Source organism: Poecilia reticulata, linkage group LG19, assembly GCF_000633615.1.
Source record: "Poecilia reticulata strain Guanapo linkage group LG19, Guppy_female_1.0+MT, whole genome shotgun sequence".
Lineage (NCBI taxonomy): Eukaryota > Metazoa > Chordata > Actinopteri > Cyprinodontiformes > Poeciliidae > Poecilia > Poecilia reticulata.
In genome coordinates this window covers 2,859,557-2,880,899 of record NC_024349.1, presented here as the reverse complement: position 1 = coordinate 2,880,899, position 21,343 = coordinate 2,859,557, and the positions used below count along the sequence as shown (strand labels likewise).

The 21,343-nt window shown below is 40.2% G+C and overlaps 2 protein-coding genes across 2 annotated transcripts; one reads left to right on the top strand and one right to left on the bottom strand.

The window, feature by feature from the left end:
- Window positions 1-5,720: 5,720 nt before the first annotated feature.
- LOC103481163 (large neutral amino acids transporter small subunit 1-like) lies at window positions 5,721-20,429 on the top strand. Its single transcript, XM_008436463.2, has 11 exons — window positions 5,721-6,192; window positions 6,528-7,061; window positions 7,186-7,311; window positions 16,117-16,222; window positions 16,309-16,353; window positions 16,637-16,760; window positions 16,846-16,949; window positions 17,065-17,161; window positions 18,134-18,283; window positions 19,095-19,269; window positions 19,501-20,429. The coding sequence occupies exons 1-11, from the start codon at window positions 6,117-6,119 to the stop codon at window positions 19,575-19,577; spliced, it is 1,614 nt and encodes a 537-aa protein (XP_008434685.1). The 5' UTR covers window positions 5,721-6,116; the 3' UTR covers window positions 19,578-20,429.
- On the bottom strand, window positions 8,314-10,257 carry LOC103481162 (putative L-type amino acid transporter 1-like protein MLAS). The gene is made up of 3 exons (XM_008436462.2): window positions 9,781-10,257; window positions 8,912-9,445; window positions 8,314-8,787 (listed from the first exon to the last, which is right to left on the bottom strand). The coding sequence occupies exons 1-3, from the start codon at window positions 9,854-9,856 to the stop codon at window positions 8,648-8,650; spliced, it is 750 nt and encodes a 249-aa protein (XP_008434684.1). The 5' UTR covers window positions 9,857-10,257; the 3' UTR covers window positions 8,314-8,647.
- Window positions 20,430-21,343: the final 914 nt, after the last annotated feature.

Genomic DNA, 21,343 nt, shown 5'->3' with positions numbered 1-21,343 from the left:
TCAACTATCTGACAAAGAGGTGCTTCACGCTTCACACGGTTTTATTGTAAATTCAAGGCAGGTTTTGTGGGACGTGAGTGCGTGAGAAAGACATATTTTTTTTTCATTAGGATAAGACACGATAGCAATTTTGACATACTTTGATTTCTGATGAGAAGAAAAAGATCAGATGAATTTTTTTGCTGGAGTTTCTGCACTCATTTTGATATTATGCCATATTTGTGAATGTGTTTACATGCTGCATTATGTGAGAAGAGAAAAGACAAAAGAAATATCCAGGCTTTCCAGCTTCTCAAAGTGATAAAATAAATGGAATTTTTTTTTCTTTTTGCAGAAACTGCTGGAAGTATAGATAATGAAGGCAGGAAGACTTTACAGTTCCTGCCACTTTAGATCTCACATCATAAACCCTTCCTGCTGCTGTTTTCTTCTCGGTGGCAGCGGGGCTTCTGCAGGGATGTCTGGACCATCACATCACGCTTTTATGGCTTTAGAAATAAAATTTACATCAGTGACTCAAACTTTTTAACTATCACCTCCCTTTTCACAACTACATTTCAGAACAAAGACCTAAGTTTTACTTTTTGTGTGTGTGTGTGTCACACACACAAAAAAAGTAAAGAAAGAACAAACACGAACCAAAAAGTATCCAGAATCCAAAAACTCCAACACAAGCTGTAAATTCAAAATGGCTGATGTAGAATAAGGAAATAGCTGCAATTAAGGACAGATTACTTCAGCTTCTGGTAGTTCACACAACTGGTAAAGCTGCATTCACTGTTTGTAAAAAAAATGTAGGCAACACTTTAGAATCATAGTATAGCCTCCAGTAAAACCAACACACAGGATAATGATCTGATCTATAGCAGCAGACGGGTCTAAGTCAGTTTAAATAAGGTTTGTCTTAATGAAATCAATGATAGTTACGCTTCAGGGGAAAGAGTGAGACGACCCCTAATCAGGATTGACTCTACAGGTGGAGGCTGCTGATATCCTCCCCCCCCCCCACCCCCCCACTAGTTTTACATTTGGCTTGGGTCATTGTCTCTACTGATAGCCTGAGGCAACACATAGAGCCATCAAAGGTTACACAGGTCTTTCACAAAAACTGTGTCCATTTCCAGGAGGTTTGCTGTGTCTCCCAGCATGGAATAGATTCCAGGAGACGGGCTGTAGAGCGCTGTTACTGCCGGCCTACAAAACGACCTCCAGCAGTCCTGAATGTCTGACCTAACACTCAAAGAAACAGGTTTCATATTTACTACAGAAAACCAGAATTAGCAGCTCCGCTGCTTATGTCCAGCTTTTTTCACAGTTGAGAGCAGGTTTACCCCGCTCACATGTGAAATGGTCTGGTGCAGTGATGGAGATCATTATGCTGCCTGAATCATCATTCAGGACCGGTTTGGTGGTGAGTGAGTCACAATCTGAGGAGGCATATCCACGCAGGAACACACACACACACGCACACACACAGCCCTCTACATGCTTGGCAACAGCACCCTGACAGACCAAGAGCAGGTGGAGTGGGTCCTGTCCTCCTTGTGCTCAACATGTTCACCTTCATGTGGTGAGAGCATGCAGGGCAGTTCCTGGAAGATGAAGGTGTTGATGCCACTGACACAGCACGTATTTGAGCAAGTATCTATAATTCAGACTTTGTATGCATTAGAGAATATTTCCAGCAAATTCTGTTTTTTTTTTTTTTGTATCACAAAGCTTATTTTTTGTATTATCCGTCCACTCTGTGAAAAATAAAGCAACTAAAATCCAAACATCGACATGATTTCTAAGCTGATGATGAATGTCTGTAAGCTTCTGAAATGAGCTGCTGTACCACATCAATATGACATCAGTGGGTTAGGGTGGTAACATTTCAATGCTTGGAGTTCCTACATGTGGCGGTGTAGACAGTTGAAACGGTCAGACGAGGTGAGGAGACGTGTTTGATTGGCTTGGGAGCAAAATAATCTTAACAACAAGAAGCCGTGTGTGAAGAGGCCATGTGCAGGAGGGAAATTGAGGTCATCTGTCAGGGAGTATTGATGTTGAAAGCAAGCAAACTCAAGTGGAAAGCATTTGCTCTGATTCTCTACAAGTGAACACACACATTGCCACACACCAGCAGCTAAAACTGCAATAAGCCGTGGTGGAGAAACAGAGGAGGTATATATACATATATGCATATTTTCCAAGGCTAATTTAGGTTTATATTTGATCAATGAGGGATTAGTGACGGCCTGAGGAAGAAAATGTATTTCTGTTATTCGAAGGCGTTTGATGAGTCTTATCAACTATGTGCTTTCATGGGCCACACTGAGCGCCAGCTCAAAATGACAAAAGAAGAAAAATAATGGAGGATTTCTTTGAGAGGTTTTCCTCCATGCCAAAGGGACAGATTTGAATAAATTCAAGTTGACATATTTAGCACAAACAAATTGTACGTTTCCTGTTTTCTTAGGTTACATACCAGCTTCTAATCATTGACCGTCTTCTAGAAGCAAGAGGGGAATCAGCATGAAATGTAAGAGAGGTTCTGTTTGGAGAGGAGGCTGTAATGAAAGGAATGATGAAAAGAAACATGAAACAGAAAGAAATGTCAGTGGGTGGTGAAAATTGTTTTTTTTTCTTTGACGGGAAGAGAGACCATGATAGAAAAAGTTTAGGTGAGGAGAAGAAAACAAGAGCAGGAGTCATGTAGACCAAAATATAGAGTAATACAGAAAGTGAAGTTAAGTATTTATGAGTTTAAAAAGTTTTAAATAAAAAAATATAAATATCTGTAAAACTGTCTGTCCTGCAGTTGTATTATTTTGTAATTGTGTAATTTCATTTGTAATATTTATTCCCTATTACATCTTTAAAACAACAGAATTTGCAAATAACTTGATATTTTTGTTTGTCAATATTAACTACTAGATTCTGAAAAGGTTACTTCAAACAGAAGATGTCAAATTTGGTCTTATTTTGGAGTAAACATTTCAGCTTAGTAGACATTGAGTCATAATAAGTCAAAGGAGAATCCAAAATAATCAGTGAGGCAAAATGCATACACAGATTTCTTGTGCATTAATTGTCAAACAATTATCTTGTAGCCATCAATAAAATTGCTGGTAGCTGAGTGTTGATAGATATAAATAAATCAGTTTCTAGATGTGCAAAGTAGAAAATATACCGAAGTGCTACAAAATATTAATGTTTTTATTAATTCTTTTATAAATTAATTATTTTATTCTTTTATAAAAATCATTATTAAAAAAAATTAAAGTGTGGGGGGAGAGTAGTCTGAATTGGGTTCTGGAGCTGTGCCCCACCTCATACATCGCACTCATTCGCCAGCCGCGAGTGATTCCAAGCCGCGACTAGCACCACATCCACCAGGCGAGCTGCGAAATTGCTCCCCCTGGCTTCTCCTGCGAGACATGCAAGCGCTGACCAATTATTTCTGTTCACTCGCTCACCTTTGTCAGGTGATACCCTGCAAGGGTAACTATTGGCTCTTGTCTCAGACCTTCCCCGAGGTGATTGGTGGAGTGACGAGCACTCAGTTTGTGACCTCTACAACGAGCTTCCTCCCACACCAGGAAGTGAGCAGCAGATTCTTTGGCTATATAACCCTGATTTTGCAAAGAAGAGATGATTATGGTGCAAAACCGATTTTAAACGCAATGTGTCAGGAAAGACAAATAATTAACGTATTGTAATAGAGACAGTATACCTACCTTGTTCTTGCTTTATTAGTCAGTAATACTCAAAAACATAAATATTTCTGAGATTTTATGTACAGCAAAGCATGCTGGGAGCGAAAAACAGGGTCATAGACGAGTAACCTGCATAAGCTAAAATGTTCACGACTCACGCTAGCTATTGTGGAACACTATTAAACCATACACTGTGGACGCTTCGTATTAATGAAAGGGAGAAAACCAGCATGGTAACTGAGTGGACACCGCATTGGCTTCATTGTACAGTAAAAAAAAGGTACGTCACTTCGTCTGCCATGTTGTGAGTGGCAAGTTTTAACGTGACCACGGGTCACGTTCATTTTTTCTTTATTAAACATTACTATGCCTTACTATTAAGATTTAATACTATTGTTAAGTATTAAGTCTTAATAATAGTCATATATCAGTGAATTAAAATGCAAACAAGTTCAATGACTTCTAAAACCACCTAAATTTTGTGGATTTAGTTAGATTAAATATACTGCATTTAGTTAATAAGCAGAAGTTGCTTCCAAATGTTTGGGTTGTTTTCCTTGGTTTCTAATTTGTATAGTTTCTTCCTAGCAGAATAACTAATGTCTCACAGTATCATCCCATTGTGCTAGAGTTAGCTCTTGAGACTGAGAATTTATGTTTTAATGACATTTACTTGGATGATCAAACGTAACAAAAACAAGCTCTTAAAACAGAATCATCTTGAACGGGAAAAAACGCCACTTACAATGTGTCGGCGGCGTTATCGGTTATGCTTCGTGTATTTGCTTTGTATGATGAAACCACGCAACGTCACAGTTCCCATGATGCCTCACGGTTATCAACTAGTTTGTTCGTATTTTTGTACTGAAAATCATTACTGTCTTTAAAGATATAGCAAGTAACCTCTTGTATTATATCAACATAACAGAACAGTACAAGAAATTTTTTTTTGAGTGAAACCACAATAGTGAGTAGAGTCAGATTTGTGTGGTATAAAAACATCGTCATCATGCTTTTTCATCCGGGGCATTCAGAAGGCTTGCAATCTGGGCTACAAACAGAGAACCTAGTTTCTCACATACCCGCCCAGGGGAAAGTCCCCGGACCCGTGGCAGAAAGTGCCCTGGATAAACCCAGTCTCGGCCTGCGCTCCTCCACAAAGCCAAGACGTTCAGTAGAACCGAGCTTGGGGATTGCTTGTCGAATTTGTCAGCGTTAAGAGGAATGCAAACACTATGCACGAAACGCTTCAACAGAACGGGGCTCATTCTCCGAATGCACGCTTTTTTGGGATTAAAATAAAATATATTTTAAATGAGAATCCTGAGAACATAACATATTCATACAACCTTTTTTTTCTAATCTTATAAATCACACCAACCTTTTTTTAATCTTATAAAAAAATATGGGAAAAGTTCAAGAACTCAATATTTTTGCAAGCCAGTGTAAGTTTAGAAATCGTATAATGTCTCCATCTTGTGGTTGAAAAGATGATGTGCAACTTAGGCAACAGCATCCAGAAGAGTAACTCAAGTTTTATGTTTTAATCCCCATACTGTTTGTCAAAATAAATCATTAAAAAATAAAAGTCCCAGTCCACTTTATCTCTCATTTCTGTCAATCCTTGAGCTTGATAATTATTTTGAGAAAAATGCCTTATATGTTTAAGTAAATGTTGATAGTTTTAGATCCATAAAGTGTCTCTTCATGTTGCCAGAATGCTTTTCTTCCTTTTCATAATAAACTAATGAATAAAGCAGAAGTCACTGCAGACAAAACAAGTGCATCATTATTGCCATTCAGCATTTAGATGCTGAAAATGGCCCCTGGGTGTCCATTTCCCATGGTTTCACCTTTCTCACAAAACAATGATCCACTCTGTACCTTGCTGACGCCAGTAGAGGGAGCTCCACCCCTGCACCCTCCATCCTAATAAGCTCTGACATCAGAGCACACGCTAACACACACAGACCATACCTTCTGGCACAGGATTAGGGCAGCAAACAAAAAGCTTAAAGAGTCACGTGCCTCTACTCTCCAAATGATCCCTTCTTGTAACCCACTTCTCTTACTGAGCTCTCCCATGATTCACTCAGAGTGGGCGTAGGCACGAGCATCAGCAGCATCACTAAGTTTCAGCTCCTCCCTGCTGCATGCTGGGAGGGAGAGACTGAAAGGATCAGGGTCAGATAAATTCCAGACTGAATGACGGTGGCACTGAGTGTAAATGAGAGGACAATCGGGTGCATGAGTGTGTGAGAAGACAAATTAGGCTGGGTGATAGAGAGAGACTTGTGAGTCTGTCTGTATGTGCATGAGAGAGAGAGGCAAAGATAAATCCAGAGAGGACAGGAGTGTGTGTAAGGGAAAGAGGGACAAGAGGTAGAAGACAAGACACTCGGAAAAGGAGGGAACATGGCTGAGCCGGAGCTGAAATCGAGAAGCAGCCGGGAGAGTGTTGCTAAAGCAGGGAGCCAGGAGAAGATGGAGAGTAAGTACAGTCTGTACTCACACTCCTGGAGACGGTGCATGGTGCAGAGCTGCATTATTCCATCATGCGCTTTGATGCAACTGATGCAAGGCTAGAATGGCAGAGTTAATGTAACTGTTGTGCAGCGCTTGTGATTTCTGGGAGTGGCGATGCTAACAGGTGACAAAAATGGCAGGTGCACGTGTGTCTCTGCAGAGAAACGGTAGGCTGAGAGACATTAGGAGGAACTTCAGAAAATGATCAAAATATTTAAATTTTCCATTTGTGAGAATCTAAAGTTTTAATGTGTTTCTAATCGCTGATCGTCTTCTGCTCTGCTGTCTTGACTTCACCAGCAACTGAAGCGGAGCCCAACCAAGATGGACTCATTGTGGAGCACCCAGCATCCCCATCGGACCCCATGGTCTCTGCCCCTGCTGCCACAGACCCAACTAACAGCCCGCCTGGCAAGGGTGAAAAGATCAAGCTCAAACGCAGCATCACCCTCTTCAACGGTGTGGGGATGATCATAGGCACCATCATCGGCTCGGGCATCTTTGTGACTCCAACAGGTGTGGTCAAAGAGACCGGTTCTGCTGGCCTCTCCTTGATCGTCTGGGCTGCCTGTGGAGTTGTTTCCACCATGGGAGCCTTGTGCTATGCCGAGCTGGGCACGACCATATCAAAGTCTGGAGGAGACTACACATACATCCTTGAAGTATATGGCGAACTTGCAGCCTTTCTGAAACTGTGGGTGGAGATGCTAATAATTCGTCCATCGTCCCAATATGTGGTCTCGCTGGTGTTTGCCACCTACCTTCTTAAACCCCTGTACCCAACTTGCCCTGTGCCAGACAGTGCCGCCAAGCTCATCGCCTGCGTGTGTCTTAGTGAGTAAGGCTGAACTTTTCAGATGTATTTTTCAGTCATATTTTACCTCCTCATATGGGTAAACTTGGAGACGTTTCATTCTGAATTCCTACTCATAGTTGTGTCTTTCGCTACACGTTGCAGCCTCCTTGACGTTTGTGAACTGCATCAGTGTGAGAGCAGCCACCAAGGTCCAGGACTTGTTCACAGCATCCAAATTACTAGCTCTCATCATCATCATCCTCTTTGGCTTCATCCAGATATTCACAGGTAAGCACCCTTGAACACATGCTATGTTCTTAAGAGGTTCAGATGGTTATTTGTCACCTCAGCGCTCTCTCACTTCTTCACTAAGCCTTTCAGTTTAATGTCACTGCGCAACAATTCAAATTTATAACTTGATTTTAAAACATGGGAAGTCAAGTTCAAGGAACTGAGTAAACTGGAAGAATCCCTTGATTATAAATTAAGCTTGTTAATATCAGTGGATAATTGTGAATTACTTACTGGCTCTTAATTGAGCAAGTTATTATTTTGCATTGGAGTTGCCTATAACTAACAAAAAAATAAAATAAATAAAATCAATCAAACACATATTTTTATCTAAATAGGTCAATCATTTGATTAAGGCTTGAAGTAATTCTTTAATCTGTAACAACGTGTTTATTTTGTCTTCTAATGATAATTAAATTGGGTATTCATATTTTATTGTGATTTATTATCTTTAGAAAAACGTCTGCTTCATTTCTAACCAGAAACAAACTTCTTGGTTGAATTAAAATATTTAAAATCTAAATATTCCAGGTGTATGAATTATTATGTGCTGCACCTATGTGATTATGTGTATATAGGTGTTGTGTACATAGACAACACCTATGGTGTTGTGTCTATGTACACAACACCATAGGTGTCTCATTTGTGTATATATATATATACACAAATATATATATTTGTGTATATATATATATACACAAATGAGACACCTATGGTGTTGTGTACATAGACACAACACCATAGGTGTTGTCTATGTACACAACACCTATATACACATAATCACATAGGTGCAGCACATAATAATTCATACACCTGGAATATTTAGATTTTAAATATTTTAATTCAACCAAGAAGTTTGTTTCTGGTTAGAAATGAAGCAGACGTTTTTCTAAAGATAATAAATCACAATAAAATATGAATACCCAATTTAATTATCATTAGAAGACAAAATAAACACGTTGTTACAGATTAAAGAATTACTTCAAGCCTTAATCAAATGATTGACCTATTTAGATAAAAATATGTGTTTGATTGATTTTATTTATTTTATTTTTTTGTTAGTTATAGGCAACTCCAATGCAAAATAATAACTTGCTCAATTAAGAGCCAGTAAGTAATTCACAATTATCCACTGATATTAACAAGCTTAATTTATAATCAAGGGATTCTTCCAGTTTACTCAGTTCCTTGAACTTGACTTCCCATGTTTTAAAATCAAGTTATAAATTTGAATTGTTGCGCAGTGACATTAAACTGAAAGGCTTAGTGAAGAAGTGAGAGAGCGCTGAGGTGACAAATAACCATCTGAACCTCTTAAGAACATAGCATGTGTTCAAGGGTGCTTACCTGTGAATATCTGGATGAAGCCAAAGAGGATGATGATGATGAGAGCTAGTAATTTGGATGCTGTGAACAAGTCCTGGACCTTGGTGGCTGCTCTCACACTGATGCAGTTCACAAACGTCAAGGAGGCTGCAACGTGTAGCGAAAGACACAACTATGAGTAGGAATTCAGAATGAAACGTCTCCAAGTTTACCCATATGAGGAGGTAAAATATGACTGAAAAATACATCTGAAAAGTTCAGCCTTACTCACTAAGACACACGCAGGCGATGAGCTTGGCGGCACTGTCTGGCACAGGGCAAGTTGGGTACAGGGGTTTAAGAAGGTAGGTGGCAAACACCAGCGAGACCACATATTGGGACGATGGACGAATTATTAGCATCTCCACCCACAGTTTCAGAAAGGCTGCAAGTTCGCCATATACTTCAAGGATGTATGTGTAGTCTCCTCCAGACTTTGATATGGTCGTGCCCAGCTCGGCATAGCACAAGGCTCCCATGGTGGAAACAACTCCACAGGCAGCCCAGACGATCAAGGAGAGGCCAGCAGAACCGGTCTCTTTGACCACACCTGTTGGAGTCACAAAGATGCCCGAGCCGATGATGGTGCCTATGATCATCCCCACACCGTTGAAGAGGGTGATGCTGCGTTTGAGCTTGATCTTTTCACCCTTGCCAGGCGGGCTGTTAGTTGGGTCTGTGGCAGCAGGGGCAGAGACCATGGGGTCCGATGGGGATGCTGGGTGCTCCACAATGAGTCCATCTTGGTTGGGCTCCGCTTCAGTTGCTGGTGAAGTCAAGACAGCAGAGCAGAAGACGATCAGCGATTAGAAACACATTAAAACTTTAGATTCTCACAAATGGAAAATTTAAATATTTTGATCATTTTCTGAAGTTCCTCCTAATGTCTCTCAGCCTACCGTTTCTCTGCAGAGACACACGTGCACCTGCCATTTTTGTCACCTGTTAGCATCGCCACTCCCAGAAATCACAAGCGCTGCACAACAGTTACATTAACTCTGCCATTCTAGCCTTGCATCAGTTGCATCAAAGCGCATGATGGAATAATGCAGCTCTGCACCATGCACCGTCTCCAGGAGTGTGAGTACAGACTGTACTTACTCTCCATCTTCTCCTGGCTCCCTGCTTTAGCAACACTCTCCCGGCTGCTTCTCGATTTCAGCTCCGGCTCAGCCATGTTCCCTCCTTTTCCGAGTGTCTTGTCTTCTACCTCTTGTCCCTCTTTCCCTTACACACACTCCTGTCCTCTCTGGATTTATCTTTGCCTCTCTCTCTCATGCACATACAGACAGACTCACAAGTCTCTCTCTATCACCCAGCCTAATTTGTCTTCTCACACACTCATGCACCCGATTGTCCTCTCATTTACACTCAGTGCCACCGTCATTCAGTCTGGAATTTATCTGACCCTGATCCTTTCAGTCTCTCCCTCCCAGCATGCAGCAGGGAGGAGCTGAAACTTAGTGATGCTGCTGATGCTCGTGCCTACGCCCACTCTGAGTGAATCATGGGAGAGCTCAGTAAGAGAAGTGGGTTACAAGAAGGGATCATTTGGAGAGTAGAGGCACGTGACTCTTTAAGCTTTTTGTTTGCTGCCCTAATCCTGTGCCAGAAGGTATGGTCTGTGTGTGTTAGCGTGTGCTCTGATGTCAGAGCTTATTAGGATGGAGGGTGCAGGGGTGGAGCTCCCTCTACTGGCGTCAGCAAGGTACAGAGTGGATCATTGTTTTGTGAGAAAGGTGAAACCATGGGAAATGGACACCCAGGGGCCATTTTCAGCATCTAAATGCTGAATGGCAATAATGATGCACTTGTTTTGTCTGCAGTGACTTCTGCTTTATTCATTAGTTTATTATGAAAAGGAAGAAAAGCATTCTGGCAACATGAAGAGACACTTTATGGATCTAAAACTATCAACATTTACTTAAACATATAAGGCATTTTTCTCAAAATAATTATCAAGCTCAAGGATTGACAGAAATGAGAGATAAAGTGGACTGGGACTTTTATTTTTTAATGATTTATTTTGACAAACAGTATGGGGATTAAAACATAAAACTTGAGTTACTCTTCTGGATGCTGTTGCCTAAGTTGCACATCATCTTTTCAACCACAAGATGGAGACATTATACGATTTCTAAACTTACACTGGCTTGCAAAAATATTGAGTTCTTGAACTTTTCCCATATTTTTTTATAAGATTAAAAAAAGGTTGGTGTGATTTATAAGATTAGAAAAAAAAGGTTGTATGAATATGTTATGTTCTCAGGATTCTCATTTAAAATATATTTTATTTTAATCCCAAAAAAGCGTGCATTCGGAGAATGAGCCCCGTTCTGTTGAAGCGTTTCGTGCATAGTGTTTGCATTCCTCTTAACGCTGACAAATTCGACAAGCAATCCCCAAGCTCGGTTCTACTGAACGTCTTGGCTTTGTGGAGGAGCGCAGGCCGAGACTGGGTTTATCCAGGGCACTTTCTGCCACGGGTCCGGGGACTTTCCCCTGGGCGGGTATGTGAGAAACTAGGTTCTCTGTTTGTAGCCCAGATTGCAAGCCTTCTGAATGCCCCGGATGAAAAAGCATGATGACGATGTTTTTATACCACACAAATCTGACTCTACTCACTATTGTGGTTTCACTCAAAAAAAAATTTCTTGTACTGTTCTGTTATGTTGATATAATACAAGAGGTTACTTGCTATATCTTTAAAGACAGTAATGATTTTCAGTACAAAAATACGAACAAACTAGTTGATAACCGTGAGGCATCATGGGAACTGTGACGTTGCGTGGTTTCATCATACAAAGCAAATACACGAAGCATAACCGATAACGCCGCCGACACATTGTAAGTGGCGTTTTTTCCCGTTCAAGATGATTCTGTTTTAAGAGCTTGTTTTTGTTACGTTTGATCATCCAAGTAAATGTCATTAAAACATAAATTCTCAGTCTCAAGAGCTAACTCTAGCACAATGGGATGATACTGTGAGACATTAGTTATTCTGCTAGGAAGAAACTATACAAATTAGAAACCAAGGAAAACAACCCAAACATTTGGAAGCAACTTCTGCTTATTAACTAAATGCAGTATATTTAATCTAACTAAATCCACAAAATTTAGGTGGTTTTAGAAGTCATTGAACTTGTTTGCATTTTAATTCACTGATATATGACTATTATTAAGACTTAATACTTAACAATAGTATTAAATCTTAATAGTAAGGCATAGTAATGTTTAATAAAGAAAAAATGAACGTGACCCGTGGTCACGTTAAAACTTGCCACTCACAACATGGCAGACGAAGTGACGTACCTTTTTTTTACTGTACAATGAAGCCAATGCGGTGTCCACTCAGTTACCATGCTGGTTTTCTCCCTTTCATTAATACGAAGCGTCCACAGTGTATGGTTTAATAGTGTTCCACAATAGCTAGCGTGAGTCGTGAACATTTTAGCTTATGCAGGTTACTCGTCTATGACCCTGTTTTTCGCTCCCAGCATGCTTTGCTGTACATAAAATCTCAGAAATATTTATGTTTTTGAGTATTACTGACTAATAAAGCAAGAACAAGGTAGGTATACTGTCTCTATTACAATACGTTAATTATTTGTCTTTCCTGACACATTGCGTTTAAAATCGGTTTTGCACCATAATCATCTCTTCTTTGCAAAATCAGGGTTATATAGCCAAAGAATCTGCTGCTCACTTCCTGGTGTGGGAGGAAGCTCGTTGTAGAGGTCACAAACTGAGTGCTCGTCACTCCACCAATCACCTCGGGGAAGGTCTGAGACAAGAGCCAATAGTTACCCTTGCAGGGTATCACCTGACAAAGGTGAGCGAGTGAACAGAAATAATTGGTCAGCGCTTGCATGTCTCGCAGGAGAAGCCAGGGGGAGCAATTTCGCAGCTCGCCTGGTGGATGTGGTGCTAGTCGCGGCTTGGAATCACTCGCGGCTGGCGAATGAGTGCGATGTATGAGGTGGGGCACAGCTCCAGAACCCAATTCAGACTACTCTCCCCCCACACTTTAATTTTTTTTAATAATGATTTTTATAAAAGAATAAAATAATTAATTTATAAAAGAATTAATAAAAACATTAATATTTTGTAGCACTTCGGTATATTTTCTACTTTGCACATCTAGAAACTGATTTATTTATATCTATCAACACTCAGCTACCAGCAATTTTATTGATGGCTACAAGATAATTGTTTGACAATTAATGCACAAGAAATCTGTGTATGCATTTTGCCTCACTGATTATTTTGGATTCTCCTTTGACTTATTATGACTCAATGTCTACTAAGCTGAAATGTTTACTCCAAAATAAGACCAAATTTGACATCTTCTGTTTGAAGTAACCTTTTCAGAATCTAGTAGTTAATATTGACAAACAAAAATATCAAGTTATTTGCAAATTCTGTTGTTTTAAAGATGTAATAGGGAATAAATATTACAAATGAAATTACACAATTACAAAATAATACAACTGCAGGACAGACAGTTTTACAGATATTTATATTTTTTTATTTAAAACTTTTTAAACTCATAAATACTTAACTTCACTTTCTGTATTACTCTATATTTTGGTCTACATGACTCCTGCTCTTGTTTTCTTCTCCTCACCTAAACTTTTTCTATCATGGTCTCTCTTCCCGTCAAAGAAAAAAAAACAATTTTCACCACCCACTGACATTTCTTTCTGTTTCATGTTTCTTTTCATCATTCCTTTCATTACAGCCTCCTCTCCAAACAGAACCTCTCTTACATTTCATGCTGATTCCCCTCTTGCTTCTAGAAGACGGTCAATGATTAGAAGCTGGTATGTAACCTAAGAAAACAGGAAACGTACAATTTGTTTGTGCTAAATATGTCAACTTGAATTTATTCAAATCTGTCCCTTTGGCATGGAGGAAAACCTCTCAAAGAAATCCTCCATTATTTTTCTTCTTTTGTCATTTTGAGCTGGCGCTCAGTGTGGCCCATGAAAGCACATAGTTGATAAGACTCATCAAACGCCTTCGAATAACAGAAATACATTTTCTTCCTCAGGCCGTCACTAATCCCTCATTGATCAAATATAAACCTAAATTAGCCTTGGAAAATATGCATATATGTATATATACCTCCTCTGTTTCTCCACCACGGCTTATTGCAGTTTTAGCTGCTGGTGTGTGGCAATGTGTGTGTTCACTTGTAGAGAATCAGAGCAAATGCTTTCCACTTGAGTTTGCTTGCTTTCAACATCAATACTCCCTGACAGATGACCTCAATTTCCCTCCTGCACATGGCCTCTTCACACACGGCTTCTTGTTGTTAAGATTATTTTGCTCCCAAGCCAATCAAACACGTCTCCTCACCTCGTCTGACCGTTTCAACTGTCTACACCGCCACATGTAGGAACTCCAAGCATTGAAATGTTACCACCCTAACCCACTGATGTCATATTGATGTGGTACAGCAGCTCATTTCAGAAGCTTACAGACATTCATCATCAGCTTAGAAATCATGTCGATGTTTGGATTTTAGTTGCTTTATTTTTCACAGAGTGGACGGATAATACAAAAAATAAGCTTTGTGATACAAAAAAAAAAAAANATATATACATTTAGTTTTTTTTACATTCATTGCTCAGATTTTAACCCTGATATTTACATGTGCAGCATGAGGCATTTTTCTTTTGTCTCTAATCATGAACAAATTGTTGATGCATGCTAATGAACCCAATGAAGCAGGCTGCTGTCCTTTCAGTTTGTTAGCACAGTTGCTGAGCCTGAACACAGGGCCCGTCTGTCTGCAGCCGGCTGATTGAGTCTGGCTGTGCAGCCATGTGCGCGTGTATCTGTGTGCGGGTCTCCAGGCCGCACATGGTCATAAATCACTGCCATACCTTTCTCATTTGTACAGCGTTTATTTGATGAAGGATACGCTAGAAGATATTTTAGGATTTTTTTTAAACAGAGAAAATCACTGGCTTTTGAGCATAATTTCATGCAAGCTCCATGATGCATTGTGTGTTACTCAGAAATGAAGTAGCAAAAAAAAAAAAAAAAAATTATGAAAAGGACCTGCGACAGACTGGCGACCAGTCCAGGGTGAACCCCGCCTCTCGCCCGGAACGTTAGCTGGAGATAGGCACCAGCAACCCTCCCGACCCCACTAAGGGACAAGGGTGTAAAGAAAATGGATGAATGGATGAAAAGGACACGCGGGAATAGAATGTGACATCTGCTTCTTTCCCTCCTTTTGGAAGGCCACACCCAGTGGCATTGTTTCCCCTTCGTCCCCTGCCCGCCCTCAGTGAGTTACCATAGTAACGAGGTGGAAAAGCCTACACTGCTGAGTACATGACAGAAGGCCTGAAGGGGCAAATAATGTGGGCTTAAGGCCCAGTTAAGTTATTAACATCTGAAAGCACCAGGTAGAGTGGAGTCACGCCCAGTGAGAATACAAACTCACATTCTAATAGTGCTACACTGATTCAATAAATGTATGTTTTTCCTTCACAGACTAAAGTTTATTTATCATATTTATAATTCTGCTGGCATTTAAATGTCACCTGAACTGAAGTTCCCTTCGCTTTCCCCACTTCTAAGGAGATGCTGGCTGAAAATATCAGGTTGTCAACAGGCAGTCTTCCAACAGGCTGGTGTTGGTGGAAGAAATTAAAAAGTATCAGGAGTGTAAGAGAATATCTAACCAGATGTGTAAGGACACTGAAGTGATGTGAGCAAACTATATCTTGAGGTATGATTCAGTTAATAATACTAGCTTAAAATAACTCCCATGCTTGTGTTTCTCAGCAACAGCATTGCCTCAGTTTTTTTCCCCCTAGCCTTTACATTCTGTTAGCTGTATATGAGAAGGAAAGGCACTTATGGTCAAATAATCACTAGTAATAAAGCTCTGTCTTCAGGAAAGCTTGTAAACACACACACACACACACACACACACACACACACACACACACACACACACACACACACACACACACACACACACACAGGCATGCACACGCACACACACGCACACATGCACACTACGTAAATATTTTTCCTAAATTGTTGCCACATGGCAAAAAAAAAAAAAAAAATCAGCTAATAATCAACCCCACATCTTTTAAGGAAATGGTTTGTTAGAGATTTCTTCCTCGCCCTACTGACCGGTTGTGCTGCAATGCTACTTGTACAAACCAGAAACAAGTGTCAATGTTAATTTTATTTTTTTTTATTTTTTCTAAATTTTGTCAGCATATACCCCTTTCAGAAATGTACTTGCTGATGTCTCTGTGGTTTCTGTTAAGTTGCTTTGTCCCTCTGCCACCACAAGGGGAGCCCAAGCCGATATTACTGATTTCTAGCTCCATATTTGTCAATAAACAACACAGAGTTTCTGTTTTAGTCGTTCCTCATATAACTTTTTGTGTGTGCACACAGGTGATGTGCCGTATTTGACACCAGAAAAGGCATTTGAAGGCAGTAAAATGGGAGTGGACAACATTGTGTTGGCGTTGTACAGTGGCCTCTTTGCTTTTGGTGGCTGGTGAGACTTTGAAATATCTGTTTATCATTAATTTCTTACTTGCTCATTAAAACACCTTAACCCTTTTTTTTTTTGTTTCTCCACAGGAACTACCTGAACTATGTTACTGAGGAGATGATCAATCCAGAGAGGTGACTTAAAAGTGATGCAGGTTGATTTCAGTATTTTACAGACTCTTGTGGGAATATTACAGCAATGGCATGACTGCCCCCATCTACGAATAAGCTTGTCTACCGTCAGATGACTGCATGGCGATAGAGTACAATGACACATGAAAGCTGAGCGGAAATAAAAATATTGGATCGCATGAAATCGAACGCCACATTTACTCTATGAAGTGAAGAAATCTTTCCTGTTATAAAAACTCTGGCTTTGCTGTACTGTTGTTTAATGATTATTGGTCTCTCCCCACAGAAATTTGCCCTTAGCCATTATCATATCAATGCCTATAGTCACAGTGGTATACGTTCTGACCAACCTGGCTTACTTCACCACCATCTCTCCTCAAGTCATGGTTGAGTCTGAGGCGGTTGCTGTGGTAAGTGTGATTTCCTTCAGTTCATGACAATCTACAACAAAACTTTCACGTCTGCATGTGTCTTTGTCCTCATGGGCTGATGCAGAGCTTTGGAGAGTACCACCTTGGCGTGATGGCCTGGTTGATTCCTGTCTTTGTGGGACTTTCCTGCTTCGGAGCCGTCAATGGATCTCTATTTACATCAGCACGGTGATTAAACCACAACAAGGAGATGTTTTTATTTATTTTTTGTTCCTTAGACCTGGGGGTGGAAATGGAAATGTTATCTGCTTCAGTGGAAAATAACTGCCTGTCTCCCAACTAGGCTGTTCTACGCTGGAGCCAGAGAAGGTCAACTCCCTGCTGCTCTGGGACTGGTTCATACAGACTTGTTTACACCTGTGCCATCACTAATCTTTACAGTAAGGCTGAACAGGCTCCAACTCTTTTTCATTCTTTGTTGATGTTTTTTTTTTTACATTCAGATTTGCTCAGCAACTTAAACACTGATAGAAAGGTCAACTACTTACTCCTGCTTGAGTCTATATGCTATTTGGCACAAACAGCATCACACTGCCTCCAGCAAAAACAGTTTGGTATGGTGGAGAGGGTTTGGTAAGTTTTTCATGGGTGCAACCCACAGACCCAGCCCTGAACCACAACCCACAATCGAGGGATCACTTAAAGAGAAATAAACAGGCGTTCTACTGGTATGAGATTCTTAAGGGTCTCTTCATTCTTGAGAAGTCTGCAAAAGTACGGAATTGGATATTATTTTATTTTTTCTGTTATGAAAACTTCAGACTTAAAAAAACCAACTTGTTTCTTAAAAGAGCATTGACAAAAAAATCTTGATAAATTGTTTGTATTTTATGTTGAATTGTATTAAATCGCATGCTTTGATGTGGGCTTCAGACCGTGATTATCAAAAAGTTATTTTGTTTTTTGAGCTATTAAATTAAATGTATCATTCAAAGATAAAACAAAGTTAATTCAGGACTTTTGTGGATACTGGAAAATGGAACCTGTGGTTCTGAAACAGGGCCTGGTTGATGTGAATGATTAAAACTGCTATTTTTAAAAGTACCTGTCTTCACATTCTCTACTTTAAAAAATCTCCTTTACTATTTGAAATATTAGTTCGTACCTAAATAGCAATAAAATGCCCTGTACCACACTTCAAGTTTAGCAAACCCCAGAAAAAGTCAAAGTCTAGATAAGTGGACGCTTGAAACTAAAGGAAATGTGTGGTAAGCTGGGATTTATTACCAACCAGCATTGTTACAACAACGACAACAAACTCTGCTAAACGCATATTTCTTTACTTTTTGTGCTAAGTTTATACTCATGTCAAAGAGAACAACCGGTGCTGTGATTTTTGTGCTTTTCAACAGTGCCTCCTGTCCATGATGTACGCCATCTCCCAGGACATCTTCTCAGTCATTAATCTCTTCAGCTTCTTCACCTGGCTGTGCGTCGGCATGGCGATTGCCGGTCTGGTGTGGCTGCGCATCACCAAGCCCGATCTGAGAAGGCCTATTAAGGTACAGCCTGAACAATGTTGATTTCCACTGGTCACCTTTTTTAGGGGGGGGCTAAATCCAAATAAAAGACCATGAGCCCACTTGAATCTCAGGAAGATTCTTTTGTCTTCTCAAAAACATCAACATGTCGGCAGGGACTGGACTATTTTTGTTTTATTTTCAGTGAAAGCACCATTGTATCCCTGCTCCTATTGTGAGTCGGAAGTGGAACCACGCTGTGTTTCCACGCTGTGTTTCCACGATAGGCGGGCGTGGCAACCGAATGAATGCGCCGTTCTTTGTTGCCCTTTTATTGTGGGAATGTAACCTTGACGGTCGCCTTTCATCTTCCGTTTGAGGCAGAGTGATCTCAGCCCATTTGTTTTACAAAGTAATCTACACACAGGAAATGAACAGGGATCCCAGCTTTATTTCTAAGCTAATTATGAAACAAGACTTTAAGTTGTTGTTTTTTGTGTGTGTTTCGGTTCAGAACGCCTGTCAGAAAACAAGATTTAATTGCCTCGGTTCTTGACATCTCAGTTAATGTCAAGTAATCCATATTACTTGACATAATCCATAATCCATATAATATTATTTAATATCACATTAGCTGGTTGTGGAAATTATTATTTATAAATCTTAAGGTCTGGTATTAGGAAGAAATAGCAGAACTAAAAGGGTGAATGTGTAAAGTTGTCTTGCCATCGTTGGTTTCAACCAAATCTGTTGTTATGTATTAAGTTTGTAAGTCAGGCGACATCAACCTTCTACCTCGCACCTTCTCGTATTTGTACAATTAACAGCTTTTTCATTCATTTTCCCTCTCCAGGTGTATCTTTTCATCCCGGTGACGTTTGTTTTGGGCTGCGTTTTCATGATCGTCGTGTCTTTCTGGGCGGCTCCGTTTGAGAGCCTGGTGGGCAGCAGCATCATTCTCACGGGCATTCCTGCGTATCTGCTCGGCTACAAGTGGAAGAAACCCCATATGATCAAGAAGATGCTGGGTAGGTGACGTTCTGAGTTTGCTTATTTTAAAATGATGCCTTTGTTTTTGTCCAGACCGGGCCGAAGAGGTCTCTCCTGTGGTTTGTTATGAAATTGAGCATACCTGTACCCGCTGTTCTGCTTTATTGTTTTGCCCAATGGGTAGCAATGGTGTGAGGCAATGTTTTCTTGATTTTCAGAATTGTGGCTAAACAATATGTGTAATACGATGGATTGTTTTTTTGTCACAGAAATCTTCACAATGTTCTGTCAGAAGATCTTCATGTCGGTTCCTGAGGAGAAGGAGAAACACGAGGAGGCTGAGTGACGCCTGGTAAACCGAGCAACAGTCTTCAGATGTTTACATTAATTTTGAGCACATTCCTTTTTCAAATTTACTTTACAAGTTGAAGCTAAAGTGAAAACAAAAACTACACATTTACAACGAGGCCTTGTGGAGTGCGCTTGTGTACAACATATAAAAGCATATTTTGCGACTCCTGCTGGCAGTTCAAAATGCCTGCTGGTCACATTTCAAGCAGGATTTCAGATTTGTTCCTGCAGCTTTTACCCTGAAAGGTTTTGACAGTCTTGTGACGTGTAATGCTGGGACATGCTTTCTTCTAAAAATGTGAATAGCTGCAGTGGATATATGATTATGCTGCAAACACAGTATAAGAAAATGCTGTAAATCTACTGGCTTCCAGGTTTGCTGTCCACCGACGAGCAAAGAAAAGAATTACAGAAGACGGGTTTGATTGTTTTAACTTTGTCTGCCATTAATGATAAAACTTTACCTAGTACTGAGTAGTTTACACTTCTTCAGAAAGTGAAGACATGTGAGGTAAAACTGAGGGTTCAGCAGTAGACGCAGTTGTATTTCTGTATTTAACATGCTGCTAGCGTACAGTGGCTCTCAAAGGTCTGCAAGGGCTGAACAATAATAGGAAAACAGCTTTTCAATATTACAGTTGAATAGTGCATTGATAATATTGAATGCAATTGCTAGATTACCCCTATTTTCTTTTTTTTCCGTTATCGCCATGTTTCCCACTCTCTCTGAGCTTCAACAGAGGATGTGTGGGTAAAAGACAGCAACAGTCAGTGTTGTGGTCAAGACCACCTAACCCGAGACCAAGACAAGACCAAAACTTTTAGGGTCCGAGACCAAGTCGAGACCAAGACCGAGGGAAGTCGAGACCGAGTCAAGACCAAGACCAGCGGCCTACGTTAAATGACACGATAAAATGTGAAATATGATCAAAATTGCTTCTCAAATTGATCTGAAAGATCCATATTCCCATAAAAACACCTAGATATTAAATACTTAATAAATTTTACCAATATTAAAATGAAGTGCTTCCATCTTTGTGCTACAATCCGCGGTGGTCTCGTGCCATCCCTAAAAAGATAAACACCCTGGGTGTTTGCCCATATTGCTCATGTCAGAAGCCATCACTGTCTGCACCATTACACATAGCAATTGAGGCAATGCCCTGACGGTAAATGACGCTCAACTATGAACACTGACCAAGGAGCAACAAAGAAGTAACCAAGCACAAGGCGCTCAAAGCACAAGGCGCTCACCATGACTGTTTTCACTCTCTCTCCTGCTACATGAACAGGTAGTCTGACACCGTGGCAGACATTACACCTGCCACTTTGAACAAAAACAGTCATAGAGCAATGTGCATGCTCTGTGTACTCTTTTGTTCTTGTGTTTTATTTATTTGTTAATTAAAAAAAATATCAATGTACATGATTAAATAAAATAATGATAGCTACTACTGCAGTGTACGCAAAGCATTACAAGAAMAAAGAACGGCTCTCAGTGACACTCCAGTCCTATTTTCTAAGTAAAGAGCCATTCAGAAGAATCGGACTGTTCCTGAATGTCACATCACTATATTGCAGACTTTTGGACACAGCGTTGTCCCATATATGCGATAAGTCAGTCAACATCTCCGCATAATAATTCAGCACAGTGAGGGACAACTTTTTTTCCATCACAAATGCTTACGTGTCTCTGTATAGCTAGCTTTGCTAACATCATGTCAATGGAGCTGACCTTTCTTTGAGCTTCTTTTCTAAGTG